Here is a 13,690-nt window from a genome sequence, read left to right as displayed (position 1 = left end):
TCTGTCCTTACTATTATATTGTATTGTATGACATGTTATTTTTCTTTTTATTATCTTTTTTATTATTCGCTAAAAAAAAAAAAAAAAAAACTTGTTCATAGTAATCACTATGTTCAAGTGCTGACTGTGGTGATAAATGTACAACTACACGATGATATTGTGAACAACTGATTGTACATTGTGGATAACTGTATGGTATGTGAATATATCTCTACAAAATTGTAGGAAAAAATATAAATAGCGGTAAAAGTGCTGGAGAAAACATGGAGAGAGTGATGTACCTATTTACTGTTGATGAGGAGGCAGAATGGTATAGCCTTTCTGGAGGTCAGTGTGGTGGTCCCACAAGAAGCTAGGTGTGTGGGGCCATAAGGTCCTGCAACCTCACTATGGGGCATGTACTTGGAAGAAATGAGAGCAGAGACGTGAGTGGACATTTGCACACTGGTGTTTATGGAGGCAGTATTTAGGATTTGCAATGGGTGGAGGAGGCTGTGGAGTATGCATACAATGGAATATTAAGCAACTATGAGAAGGAGTGAAGCTGTGAGACACCCAAAGAGGTGAATGATCCTGTAGACAGCTTTGAGTGAGGTAAGCCAGAAACAAAGGCAAGCACTGTAAGGCCTCACCAATATGGACTAACTACAATGTGTAAACTCAGCACTGAATCTTAGAGCACAGCCTAGTACGGGAACGATTATCGTAATGGTCCCTAGATTGTAAGCTCTTACAGCAGTCAAATCTGTTCCTGAATTGTAATGGCTATCTCCAAACTGTGAAATGCTGATCCCTTTGTGCAAAACCTGATTGGTCTCTGGAACACTGGGTATCTGTGTGACACCTGAAACTCAGAGCTAGAGTTTGGCAGATATGAATGTCAGTATTAGCAAATACAGCAACTGTTAAAAAAAATAAAAAAATAAAAAAAGGCTGAAAAAGAGCCCAGACTTCAATTAGAGATATAAATGAAGCAGATCTGGTTAAGACCAGGGCAAATCGGGCTGAAACTGACTTGTGTATTAAAACTTCAACTTCCATGTGAGACGAAGGGAAGAGATGTTTATTTGGTGCAGGATCTATATTTTCTAAACAATGTAACTTCTACAGTCAGTTTGTTCAAACACCACAATTACATGGAACTTTGAATAGGAAGTGAGATATGGTAGATTTGTACAGGTTGGATTGAAATAGTGACACATCCCAAAGTAATTTGGGCAGAGAATAAAAATATAGGTCCAGGGCCCCCCAGAGGAGTTGAGGGAAAATGCGGGGGTGTTGTACTTCACCTGCATTGTTGCTGATGTTCTCACAAACACTAGGGACTAACGGCTTGATATGCTGAACCCTCTATTTTCGGGCTTGCCCTTATGAAGCTCTTTACTGCAAAGGAGCGGCTAAGTCTGCTTATAATTGTGCCTAAGGGTCTCCCCGAGTACCTCTTTGTGGCTCAGATGTGGCCCTCTCTCTCTAGCTAAGTCACCTTTGCGGGTGATCTTGCTGCCCTCCCCTCTATGTGGGACCTGACTCCCAGGGGTGTAAATCTCCCTGGCAACGCAGGATATGACTCCTGGGGGGTGAATCTGGACCCAGAATCATGGGATTGAGAATATTTTCTTGACCAAAAGGGGGATGCGAAAGGAAATGAAATAAAGTTTCAATGGTTGAGAGACTGATTTCAAATGGAGTTGAGAGGTCACTCTGGTGGACATTCTTATGCACTATATAGATAACACTTTTTAGGTTTTAATGTGTTGGAATAGCTTGAAGTAAATACCTGAAACTACCAAACTCCAACCCAGTAGCCTTGACTCTTGAAGAAAATTGTACAATAATGTAGCTTACAAGGGGTGACAGTGTGATTGTGAAAAACTTGTGGATTGCACTCCCTTTATCCAGTGTATGGATGGATGAGTAGAAAAATGGGGACAAAAACTAAATGAAAAATAGGGTGGGATGGGAGGGGCGATTTGGCTGTTCCTTTTTACTTCTATTTTTTATTCTTATTCTGATTCTTTCTGGTGTAAGGAAAATGTTCAAAAATAGACTGGGGTGATGAATGTACAACTCTTTGATGGTACCGTGAACAGTTGACGGTACACCATGGATGACTATATGGTATGTGGATATATCTCAATAAAACTGAATTTAATTTAAAAAAATCTATGACAATCAAAAAAAAAGAGTTATCAGCCTGCAGGTCCCTTCTGCCCTTTCCATGTTCCTCTTTCTTCCTGCCTAGAATGCAGATATAATGGCTGAAATGCCAACTGCCATCTTGTCATCATGAGGGTGAGGGCCTCACCCCAGGGAGGATGGAGCTGCAAGGAGCCTGGTCCCCGATGATGTGGGGATGTGGCTCCCATACAGTCCTGGAGTTCCTACCTCTGAACGTCCCGTTACGTGAGAAGGAAAAAGAAGTCTTCCCTTGTATAAGCCCACTCATCTTTGAATCTGTCATTAGTAGTCAAACACAATGTCTGATACAGCAACCAGAGGACAGAGAAGGGAGGTGCAAGAAAAACAGCTATGCAGCAGAGTGAGCTGATCTTTCCCCCACCTCATCAGCTCAGCTTGCTCATTTCTTCTCCATGTTTTTTCTGTGTTTTACCACTTCTCATGCCTCTCCTTTTAGTCTAAGTTCCCATCAAGTCAAGTCCCCCATCCCACATGAAGTTTTTGTCTCCAGGCCACAATGACCTCATTCCCTCTCTCTCCATACCCCTTTCAGGTCATCTGGGCCTTAATCCTATGCGATCCTCCTTATTTAACCATTTCACCTGTATAGATACAGGTCTTACCTTCCAAATTCAATTGTAACTTCCTTAGGGGAAGAGACTGACCAACAGAGAAGAGAAGGGAATCCACTCTCAGCTCTTACCGCCCATATGCCAGGCAGTTACCAAATGCCACACAGTCAGACTTCTCTCCGATTCCCTGCCACACTGGCTTCTGCTTTGGTTTACTGGGTTTCAAGGCTCCTCCCTCTGGCCACCATTCATTTGTCCACTCATCCATCGGTAACTACTTACGAGAGCCACTCTATGACAGGCACTGCAATGAGTGCTGGGCATCCAGATATGAAGGGACAAAATCCCTGCCCCTGAAAATTATACAGTCCTACAAAAAAGCTACATGCCATCATGGAAAGATCACAAACCTGGAAGGCAGGAGGCCTTGGCTTGGGTCTGTGCCCCTTGCTAGCTATGTAAACTTGAGCTAATTACTCCACTTTTCTGGGTGTTCAGTGCCCAAATGTATAAAATATGGGTGAAAGTCTATAAGATCTCTTCCAGTTCTAACTAAGAATGGTAAGACCCTATGTGGGTGGGAAGGGCAAGGTGAAAGTAAAAGGACTAATACTTATTGAGTGCCTATTATATGCCAGGAACAAAGTTTGTTTAATAAAGCAATTTTAACAAGTAGGCGACATCCTCATTTTTCAGTTGAAGACACTAAAGCTAAGAGATTAAATAACTTGCTCAAGATCACACAGCTAAGAAGTATCAGGGCCCATTCATTTATTCTGCAAGCACTTACCATGTACCTCCTATGTGCTAGATACCCAGCTAAATGCTAGGGACACAATACTGATGAGGACCCAGCTCCTGCCCTGTTTATCTGTGTCTTCCACTCAACAGGCAGGACAAAATCAACTCCCAGAGGAGTTTCTCACCCAGTCTAAAGTGGGTAGGGCAGGCTTCTCAGAGGAGGTGATGTCTAAGCTGAATCCAGAAGAAAAACTAGGAAATGCCGTGGTAAACTGAGTAGGGAGGGACAGGGCAGAGTTTGGAGAAAAAGGAAAACCTGCTCAAGCAGGGAAACAGCATATCAAAGCCAGGGGCAAGAAAGACTGTTAGAGGAGCCCCAGATATATAGCTCAATGTGATTAGAAGACAGATTTGGAGAAAGGTAAAAATAAGGCTAGAGAGGGAGGCAGGAGTCAGATCACAGAGTCCTGTGAGCCCTTATAAGGAATTCTGTATTATGCTCATAGCAAAAACAAGCCGGTTTGAACACAGAACTGAAGGTTATGCTCTTTCCCTAACTTCACTGCTGGCCCCTTGGAATGAAATGCACATGAGAATCAGCTGGAGGGATCAGAATCACTCCAGATACCCTGAATCCAAGCCTCCAGCTCATGTATGTTTATTTTTTTATAATCCCACAGGCTACTGTGGTGCCCACTTCTGGCTGAGAAGCATCAGACCAAAAGAAGAGCTGTGTTAGCCCTAGCATAACTGTTTAAGGGTCATGGAAGTGACAGCATGAGACATCTTGGAACAAATTCCGGGAGACACAGAATGTACAGATGGGCTCAGTCCTCCGGTGGGAGATATCAAACAAGCCCACTGGATGATGATAGTCTCACCTGGGTGTCCTGCAGCCACAGGGTCTGCAGGTCAGCAGGGCTTAGCTTCTTGCTACTGCCCTCTGTCTTGACCACCTGCTGCCCCACAAAGGGGGAGACCAAATGGTGAAATTTCCTCACAGATGGCCCTTCCGGCATTCCTGGAAAAAAGGGGAAGAGAGGTCACTGACTTTGTTTTTCTCTAGCGTTTCTGACAGGTGCCAAGGTCCAAGCTTTTAAGCAGCTATTTTTTTTTTTCCCATCAACTTTAAAAATATATATGGTCAAAAGGGAGCGTGGTTGGGGAGGTGGAGTCAGATAATAAAGGACAGTGGTGGCAGGGTGTGGGCAGCTTCCCAGATGTCCTTAGGGCATGCTCCTCTCGTCTTTCTTCATTTAGCAAATGCTCAGTAAGCCCCAAGGATGTGCTATGCATCATGTAATAGCTCCCTCTACTTCAACCAGGTAGCAGCTGCCACAACAGGGGCCAAGTCCTTGTGACTTTTTGTCTGGACTGCTGGGCCCCTAACTCCTATCTTCAGGCCTATGGCAGCCCCCAGGCCCACCACGCATCACTGCAACCCACTGCTGCTGATTTATCTCCCCCCTTTTAGAGGAAAGATGATCAAGGTGGAGAAGGACACAAAGACACAAAGACCTGGACTGTGCCCTCCCTGGAACGCCCCTTTAGTAGGGGAGAGAAGATACCTGGGTGGGGCCTGTAATTCTCTAAGAGCTCAGAATCATGGGAAGTAGATACCGGGTTATGTTAGTTCAGAGCAGGAAGAGGGCATATCCAGCACTATCCCTGAATGACTGAGAATTAGTAGTAGTTCCCTTTTGTTCCTGATGCAGGGTTATCAGTGACTCCCTTCTATCATCTCTCCAAACCACTCAAATTCCTTGAGTTGACTGTAGGAGGTATTCAGAGGTTTGGGTCCGAAAGGTCACTTCTCTGTCACATAAGAAGCGTGAACCTTGGAGTCAGGTAGACCTGGTGGGTATTCTGTTTCTGCCACTTACCCAGGGTACGTCACTTAATCACCTGTTTCCTCATCAGCACACGACTCATTATAGTTATGGTGAAAATTAAATAAGTACCTGGCATGGTGCTAGCTACTGTATTTCAGCAATTATGAAAAATACATTTTTAAAATCTCTGAAATTGGGATGCCTCTTACAACCTAAGGTTTTTGGTAGCTTAATTAGCAGCACTTTGTCTTTCTTACTGGCATACTGAATAATTGCTTCTTAAATCCGATGGTGCCTTAGATTCGCTGAAATATGGTATAATTTTCCCCAGCCAGACCTTCAAGACCCTGTCGAGGGTATCTTGGCGAAACTGATTGCTGGAAGGAACCTGGAGACCACTGCCAACCCGAACCAGTTCTCGGGACCCTCTCCGGTTCCACTCCAATGGAAGAAGCTTCTGGAAAAGCACCTAATCCTTAAACTCTCTAGAGACACATGGACATGTTTCTTTTAAGCATATTCATGCAGAAGGAAAACTGGGCCTTTACAATAGCCTCAAAAGATTGGAACCGGGAGAGGTCTTGTAAACTTGATGAGGAAACCGCGACCACCCTCAGCCCATCACCCCAGAGCGCGGCTGGTTAATGGACACGCTAGCGGACCACACTGACAGCCGCAGAGGGGAGGGCTGTCGCCGGGCGCTCTCTTTACCAAGGAAATAACTGGAGAAGAGTCTAAAATGACTGCTCTTTGCAGGGAGCTACGGGGAATGAGGAGGATAGAGAGACGGAGGGGGAAGGAGGCCGCAGAGACAGGACTGAGGGCTCTGAGGGAGCCTCTCGGGGAGAAATGCAGGGAGACAGTGGTAAACAGAAAAAAAATTGGACCAAGGGTGCGGGTGTCCTTAAGAGACGTCTCTTAATTTTTCTGAAATTGACTTCTCACGCCAGAAAAAAACAAAAACAAAAAAAAACCTGCGATGACAATGTGCGCCTTCCCAAGCACACGGCCTGCGGCGAGGAGTGGGAAAGCCCCGCTTTTAGAACGGAAGAAGCATCACGCAGGGCCCAGAAGGACGCCCCAGGGAACCGCGCAGGCCTCGGAGGCCCGGGCAGCCCGCACGCCCCTCCGCTGCCCTCCCGGGAGGCGTCCGGCCCCGGGGAAGGCGGCGGGTCTCAGAGGGGTCGCGGCGGCTCGGGAACAGGCGGGGGCGCAGAGGGAGGGGCGGGCGAGCGCACTCACCGGCTCCGGGCACGCGGACCGCCCCCGCGCCAGGCACGAGGGCAGAGGCGGGGCTCGGCGGCCGCCGCGCGTGCGGGGCTCCTCCTCCCGGGCGGGCGCTGGAGGCCGAGCCACCGCCGAGTCTCGGAAAGCAGCAAAGGGGCGGGGACGGGAGCGGCGGGGAGAGCCTGCGGCCGAGAAGACTGTGGAGAGAAGGCAGCACGCTCGTGGAAGGAAGGCAATGGGAGGACAGCAGAGGGAAAGACGCGGAAAAAGGCGGAAGGCTGGATCTCTCTTCCGTCCTCCTTCTTATTAATCTTTCCTGTGTCTCTCTGTGTGCCTTTAGTTGCTCAAAAGGAAAAACCTGGGAGCAGGTCCTGATCTATATATTTTTTTTTTTAATCATCATTTTATTGAGATGTATTCACATACCACGCAGTCATACAAAACAAATTGTACTTTCGATTGTTTACAGTACCATTACATAGTTGTACATTCATCACCTAAATCAATCCCTGACACCTTCATTAGCACACACACAAAAATAACAAGAATAATAATTAGAGTGAAAAAGAGCAATTGAAGTAAAAAAGAACACTGGGTACCTTTGTCTGTTTGTTTCCTTCCCCTACTTTTCTACACATCCATCCATAAACTAGACAAAGTGGAGTGTGGTCCTTATGGCTTTCCCAATCCCATTGTCACCCCTCATAAGCTACATTTTTATACAACTGTCTTCAAGATTCATGGGTTCTGGGTTGTAGTTTGATAGTTTCAGGTATCCACCACCAGCTACCCCAATTCTTTAGAACCTAAAAAGGGTTGTCTAAAGTGTGCGTAAGAGTGCCCACCAGAGTGATCTCTCGGCTCCTTTTGGAATCTCTCTGACACTGAAGCTTATTTCATTTCCTTTCACATCCCCCTTTTGGTCAAGAAGATGTTCTCCGTCCCACGATGCCGGGTGTACATTCCTCCCCGGGAGTCATATTCCACGTTGCCAGGGAGATTCACTCCCCTGGGTGTCTGATCCCACGTAGGGGGGAGGGCAGTGATTTCACCTTTCAAGTTGGCTTAGCCAGAGAGAGAGGGCCACATCTGAGCAACAATGAGGCATTCAGGAGGAGACTCTTAGGCACAAATATAGGGAGGCCTAGCCTCTCCTTTGCAGCAACCGTCTTCCCAAGGGTAAAACTTATGGTAGAGGGCTCAACCCATCAAACCACCAGTCCCCTATGTCTGTGGTCATGTTAGCAACCATGGAGGTGGGGTAGGCAAATACCCCTGCATTCTCCACAGGCTCCTCAAGGGGGCACTACATCTTTTTTTCCTTGTTTTTCTTTTTTTTTTTTTTTTTAACTTTGCCTTCTTTTTTAAATCAACTGTATGAAAAAAAAGTTAAAAAGAAAACAAACATACAATAAAAGAACATTTCAAAGAGACCATAACAAGGGAGTAACGAAAAGACAACTAACCTAAGATAACTGCTTAACTTCCAACATGTTCCTACTTTACCCCAAGAAAGTTACATAATATAGCAACATTTCTGTGAACTTGTTCCTACTATATCCATCAGAAATTAACAGACCATAGTCATTTCTGGGCATCCCCAGAACGTTAAATAGCTTATCTGTTCTTCTTGGATTATTGTTCCCCCTTCCTTAATTGCTCTCTACTGCTAGTTCCCCTACATTCTACATTATAAACCATTTGTTTTACATTTTTCAAAGTTCACATTAGTGGTAGCATATAATATTTCTCTTTTTGTGCCTGGCTTATTTCGCTCAGCATTATGTCTTCAAGGTTCATCCATGTTGTCATATGTTTCACCAGATCGTTCCTTCTTACTGCTGCGTAGTATTCCATCGTGTGTATATACCACATTTTATTTATCCACTCATCTGTTGAAGGACATTTGGGTTGTTTCCATCTCTTGGCAATTGTGAATAATGCTGCTATGAACATTGGCGTGCAGATATCTGTTCGTGTCACTGCTTTCCGATCTTCCGGGTATATACCGAGAAGTGCAATCGCTGGATCGAATGGTAGCTCTATATCTAGTTTTCTAAGGAACTGCCAGACTGACTTCCAGAGTGGCTGAACCATTATACAGTCCCACCAACAATGAATAAGAGTTCCAATTTCTCCACATCCCCTCCAGCATTTGTAGTTTCCTGTTTGTTTAATGGCAGCCATTCTAACCGGTGTTAGATGGTATCTCATTGTGGTCTTAATTTGCATCTCTCTAATAGCTAGTGAAGCTGAACATTTTTTCATGTGTTTCTTGGCCATTTGTATTTCCTCTTCAGAGAACTGTCTTTTCATATCTTTTGCCCATTTTATAATTGGGCTGTCTGTACTATTGTCATTGAGTTGTAGGATTTCTTTGTATATACAAGATATCAGTCTTTTGTCAGATACATGGTTTCCAAAATTTTTTTCCCATTGAGTTGGCTGCCTCTTTACCTTTTTGAGAAATTCCTTTGAGGTGCAGAAACTTCTAAGCTTGAGGAGTTCCCATTTATCTATTTTCTCTTTTGTTGCTTGTGATTTGGGTGTAAAGTCTAGGAAGTGGCCGCCTAATACAAGGTCTTGAAGATGTTTTCCTACATTATCTTCTAGGAGTTTTATGGTACTTTCTTTTATATTGAGATCTTTGGTCCATTTTGAGTTAATTTTTGTGTAGGGGGTGAGGTAGGGGTCCTCTTTCATTCTTTTGGATATGGATATCCAACTCTCCCAGCCCCATTTGTTGAAAAGACCACTATGACTCAGTTCAGTGACTTTGGGGGCCTTATCAAAGATCAGTCGGCCATAGATCTGAGGGTCTATCTCTGAATTCTCAATTCGATTCCATTGATCTATATGTCTATCTTTGTGCCAGTACCATGCTGTTTTGGCAACTGTGGCTTTATAATAAGCTTCAAAGTCAGGGAGTGTAAGTCCTCCCACTTCGTTTTTCTTTTTTAGAGTGTCTTTGGCAATTCGAGGCATCTTCCCTTTCCAAATAAATTTGATAACTAGCTTTTCCAAGTCTGCAAAGTAGGTTGTTGGAATTTTGATTGGGATTGCATTGAATCTGTAGATGAGTTTGGGTAGAATTGACATCTTAATGACATTTAGCCTTCCTATCCGTGAACATGGAATATTTTTCCATCTTTTAAGGTCCCCTTCTATTTCTTTTAGTAGAGTTATGTAGTTTTCTTTGTATAGGTCTTTTACATCTTTGGTTAAGTTTATTCCTAGGTACTTGATTTCTTTAGTTGCTATTGAAAATGGTATCTTTTTCTTGAGTGTCTCTTCAGTTTGTTCATTTCTAGCATATAGAAACATTACTGACTTATGTGCATTAATCTTGTATCCCGCTACTTTCCTAAATTTGTTTATTAGCTCTAGTAGGTGTATCGTTGATTTCTCAGGGTTTTCTAGATATAAGATCATATCATCTGCAAACAATGACAGTTTTACTTCTTCTTTTCCAATTTGGATGCCTTTTATTTCTTTGTCTTGCCGGATTGCCCTGGCTAGCACTTCCAGCACAATGTTGAATAACAGTGGTGACAGCGGGCATCCTTGTCTTGTTCCTGATCTTAGAGGGAAGGCTTTCAGTCTCTCACCATTGAGTACTATGCTGGCTGTGGGTTTTTCATATATGCTCTTTATCATGTTGAGGAAGTTTCCTTCAATTCCTACCTTTTGAAGTGGTTTTATCAAAAAGGGATTTTGGATTTTGTCAAATGCTTTTTCAGCATCTATTGAGATGATCAATTGATTTTCCCTTTCGAGTTTTTAATGTGTTGTAATACACTGATTGTTTTTCTTATGTTGAACCATCCTTGCATGCCTGGAATGAACCCCACTTGGTCATGGTGTATGATTTTTTTAATGTGTCTTTGGATTCGATTTGCAAGTATTTTGTTGAGGATTTTTGCATCTATATTCATTAGGGAGATTGGCCGGTAGTTTTCCTTGTTTGTAGCATCTTTGCCTGGTTTTGGTATTAGATTGATGTTAGCTTCATAAAATGAGTTAGGTAGTGTTCCATTTTTTTCAATGTTTTGAAAGAGTTTGAGTAAGATTGGTGTCAGTTCTTTCTGGAAAGTTTGGTAGAATTCCCCTGTGAAGCCATCTGGCCCTGGGCATTTCTTTCTGGGAAGATTTTTGATGACTGATTGGATCTCTTTGCTTGTAATGGGTTGCTTGAGGTCTTCTATTTCTTCTCTGGTCAGTCTAGGTTGTTCATATGTTTCCAGGAAATTGTCCATTTCTTCTACATTATCCAGTTTCTTGCCATACAGTTGTTCATAATATCCTCTTATAATTTTTTTAATTTCTTCAGGATCTGCAGTTATGTTACCTTTTTCATTCATTATTTTGTTTATATGGGTCTTCTCTCTTTTTGATTTTGTCAGTCTAGCTAGGGGCTTGTCAATCTTGTTGATCTTCTCAAAGAACCAACTTTTGGTGATATTTATCCTCTCTATTGTTTTTTTGTTCTCTATGTCATTTATTTCTGCTTTAATCCTTGTTATTTCTTTTCTTGTACTTGGTTTAGGATTGGTTTGCTGTTCATTTTCTAGCTTCTTCAGTTGATCCATTAGTTCTTTGATTTTGGCTCTTTCTTCCTTTTTAATATATGCGTTTAGTGCTATAAATTTCCCCCTTAGCACTGCTTTTGCTGCATCCCATAGGTTTTGGTATGTTGTGTTCTCATTTTCATTCGTCTCTATATATTTAGCAATTTCTCTTGCTATTTCTTCTTTAACCCACTGATTGTTTAGGAGTGTGTTGTTTAACCTCCAGGTATTTGTGAATTTTCTAAGTCTCTGATGGTTATTGACTTCTAATTGTATTCCATTGTGGTCAGAGAATGTGCTTTGAATAATTTCAATCTTTTTAAATTTATTGAGGCTTGTTTTATGTCCCAGCATATGATCTATTCTGGAGAAAGTTCCATGAGCACTAGAAAAGTATGTGTATCCTGGTGATTTGGGATGTAATGTCCTGTATATGTCTGTTAAATCTAATTCATTTATCAGATTGTTTAGGTTTTCAATTTCCTTATTGGTCTTCTGTCTGGTTGATCTATCTATAGGAGAGAGTGATGTGTTGAAGTCTCCCACAATTATTGTGGAAACATCAATTGCTTCCTTTAGTTTTACCAGTGTTTCTCTCATGTATTTTGTGGCACCTTGATTGGATGCATAGACATTTACGATTGTTATTTCTTCTTGCTGAATTGCCCCTTTTATTAGTATGTAGTGGCCTTCTTTGTCTCTCAAAACATCCCTGCATTTGAAGTCTATTTTATCTGAGATTAATATTGCTACACCTGCTTTCTTTTGGCTGTAGCTTGCATGAAATATTTTTTTCCATCCTTTCACTTTCAGTTTCTTTGTGTCCCTGTGTCTAAGATGAGTCTCTTGTATGCAACATATTGATGGTTCATTTTTTCTGATCCATTCTGCGAATCTATATCTTTTATTTGGGGAGTTTAGTCCATTTACATTCAACGTTAAAACCGTGAAGGCATTTCTTGAATCGGCCATCGTATCCTTTGGTTTATGTTTGCCATATTTTTCCCTCTCTCTATTAATATCCTTTATTGTACCCATACCGAATCTCTTTAGTACTGAACCTTTCTCCAAGTCTCTCTGTCCTTTCTTTGTTTCTCTGTCTGTAGGGCTTCCTTTAGTATCTCCAGTAGGGCAGGTCTCTTGTTAGCAAATTCTCTCAGCATTTGTTTGTCTGTGAAAAATTTAAGCTCTCCCTCAAATTTGAAGGAGAGCTTTGCTGGATAAAGTATTCTTGGCTGGAAATTTTTCTCACTCAGAATTTTAAATATATCGTGCCACTGCCTTCTCGCCTCCATGGTGGCTGCTGAGTAGTCACTACTTAGTCTTATGCTGTTTCCTTTGTATGTGGTGAATTGCTTTTCTCTTGCTGCTTTCAGAAGTTGCTCCTTCTCTTCTGTGTTTGACAGTGTGATCAGTATATGTCTCGGAGTGTGTTTATTTGGATTTATTCTATTTGGGGTTCGCTGAGCATTTATGATTTGTGTATTTATGTTGTTTTGAAGATTTGGGAAGTTTTCCCCAACAATTTCTTTGAATACTCTTCCTAGACCTTTACCCTTTTCTTCCCCTTCTGGGACACCAATGAGTCTTATATTTGGACGTATCATATTATCTATCATATCCCTGAGGTCCATTTCGATTTTTTCAATTTTTTTCCCCATTCTTTCTTTTATGCTTTCATTTTCCATTCTGTCATCTTCGAGGTCACTGATTCGTTGTTCAACTTCCTCTAGTCTTGTACTATGAGTGTCCAGAATCTTTTTAATTTGGTCAACAGTTTCTTTAATTTCCATAAGATCATCTATTTTTTTATTTAGTCTTGCAATGTCTTCTTTATGCTCTTCTAGAGTTTTCTTGATTTCCTTCATATCTCGTACTATGGTCTCATTGTTCATCTTTAGTTCTTTGAGTAGCTGCTCTAGGTGCTGTGTCTCTTCTGGTATTTTGATTTGGGTGCTTGGGCTTGGGTTATCCATATCGTCTGGTTTTTTCATATGCTTTATAATTTTCTGTTGTTTTTGGCCTCTTGGCATTTGCGGAACTTGATAGGGTTCTTTTAGGTTTTGTAGACCTATTGAAGTCCTTATCTCTAATTTATCAGATCTACAGCTTCGTGGAGTACACTTTCTCTAACTAACCAGCAGGTGGCGTCCACGAGCCACCTGTTCTCCACAAGCCAGTTCTCCCCTGCTTAGCCTTTTTGGTGAGTGGGGGAGTGAGTCTTGTGGGGCCCAATTGGTGTACCAAGCTTGCGTGTGTAGTTGGTGTTGCCTGCCCTGTATGTGGGGCGTGTTTCTGGGCAGTCGGGGAGGGGGGGTGGCCCTAACAATCAAATCTCCCTGATGATCCTAGAGTTTTAAAGCTGCTGCAATAGTCTAATCCTTCAGTTCAGTCCTGCCACAGTTTGTCTCTGCCACTGACCCACAAGTCTTTGGTATTGGCGTATGGCTCCTGAGACTTGCAAGTGGGCCCCTCTTCCAGGCTGTGCACCCCGGGTCCTCTGTTGAGGGATGACTGTGCTATGTCACAGGTGAGTGCCGTCCCCCCAGGGCAGTTCTGGGCTGCTGGGCTG

At 42.8% G+C, this 13,690-nt stretch overlaps 1 protein-coding gene across 1 annotated transcript in view; it reads right to left on the bottom strand.

Annotated features, from left to right (window-relative positions):
- Positions 1–6,685, bottom strand: part of NEIL2 (nei like DNA glycosylase 2) — a 34,421-nt gene extending 27,736 nt beyond the window's left edge. The window contains 2 exon segments of the mRNA XM_037812889.1: positions 4,373–4,512; positions 6,566–6,685. Coding sequence (XP_037668817.1) covers positions 4,373–4,510 — 138 coding nt within the window. The 5' untranslated portion in view covers positions 4,511–4,512; positions 6,566–6,685.
- Positions 6,686–13,690: the final 7,005 nt, after the last annotated feature.

The sequence above is a fragment of the Choloepus didactylus genome, chromosome 20, assembly GCF_015220235.1.
Source record: "Choloepus didactylus isolate mChoDid1 chromosome 20, mChoDid1.pri, whole genome shotgun sequence".
In the NCBI taxonomy this organism is placed as follows: Eukaryota; Metazoa; Chordata; class Mammalia; order Pilosa; family Megalonychidae; genus Choloepus; species Choloepus didactylus.
This window is presented reverse-complemented; position numbering and strand designations above follow the sequence as displayed.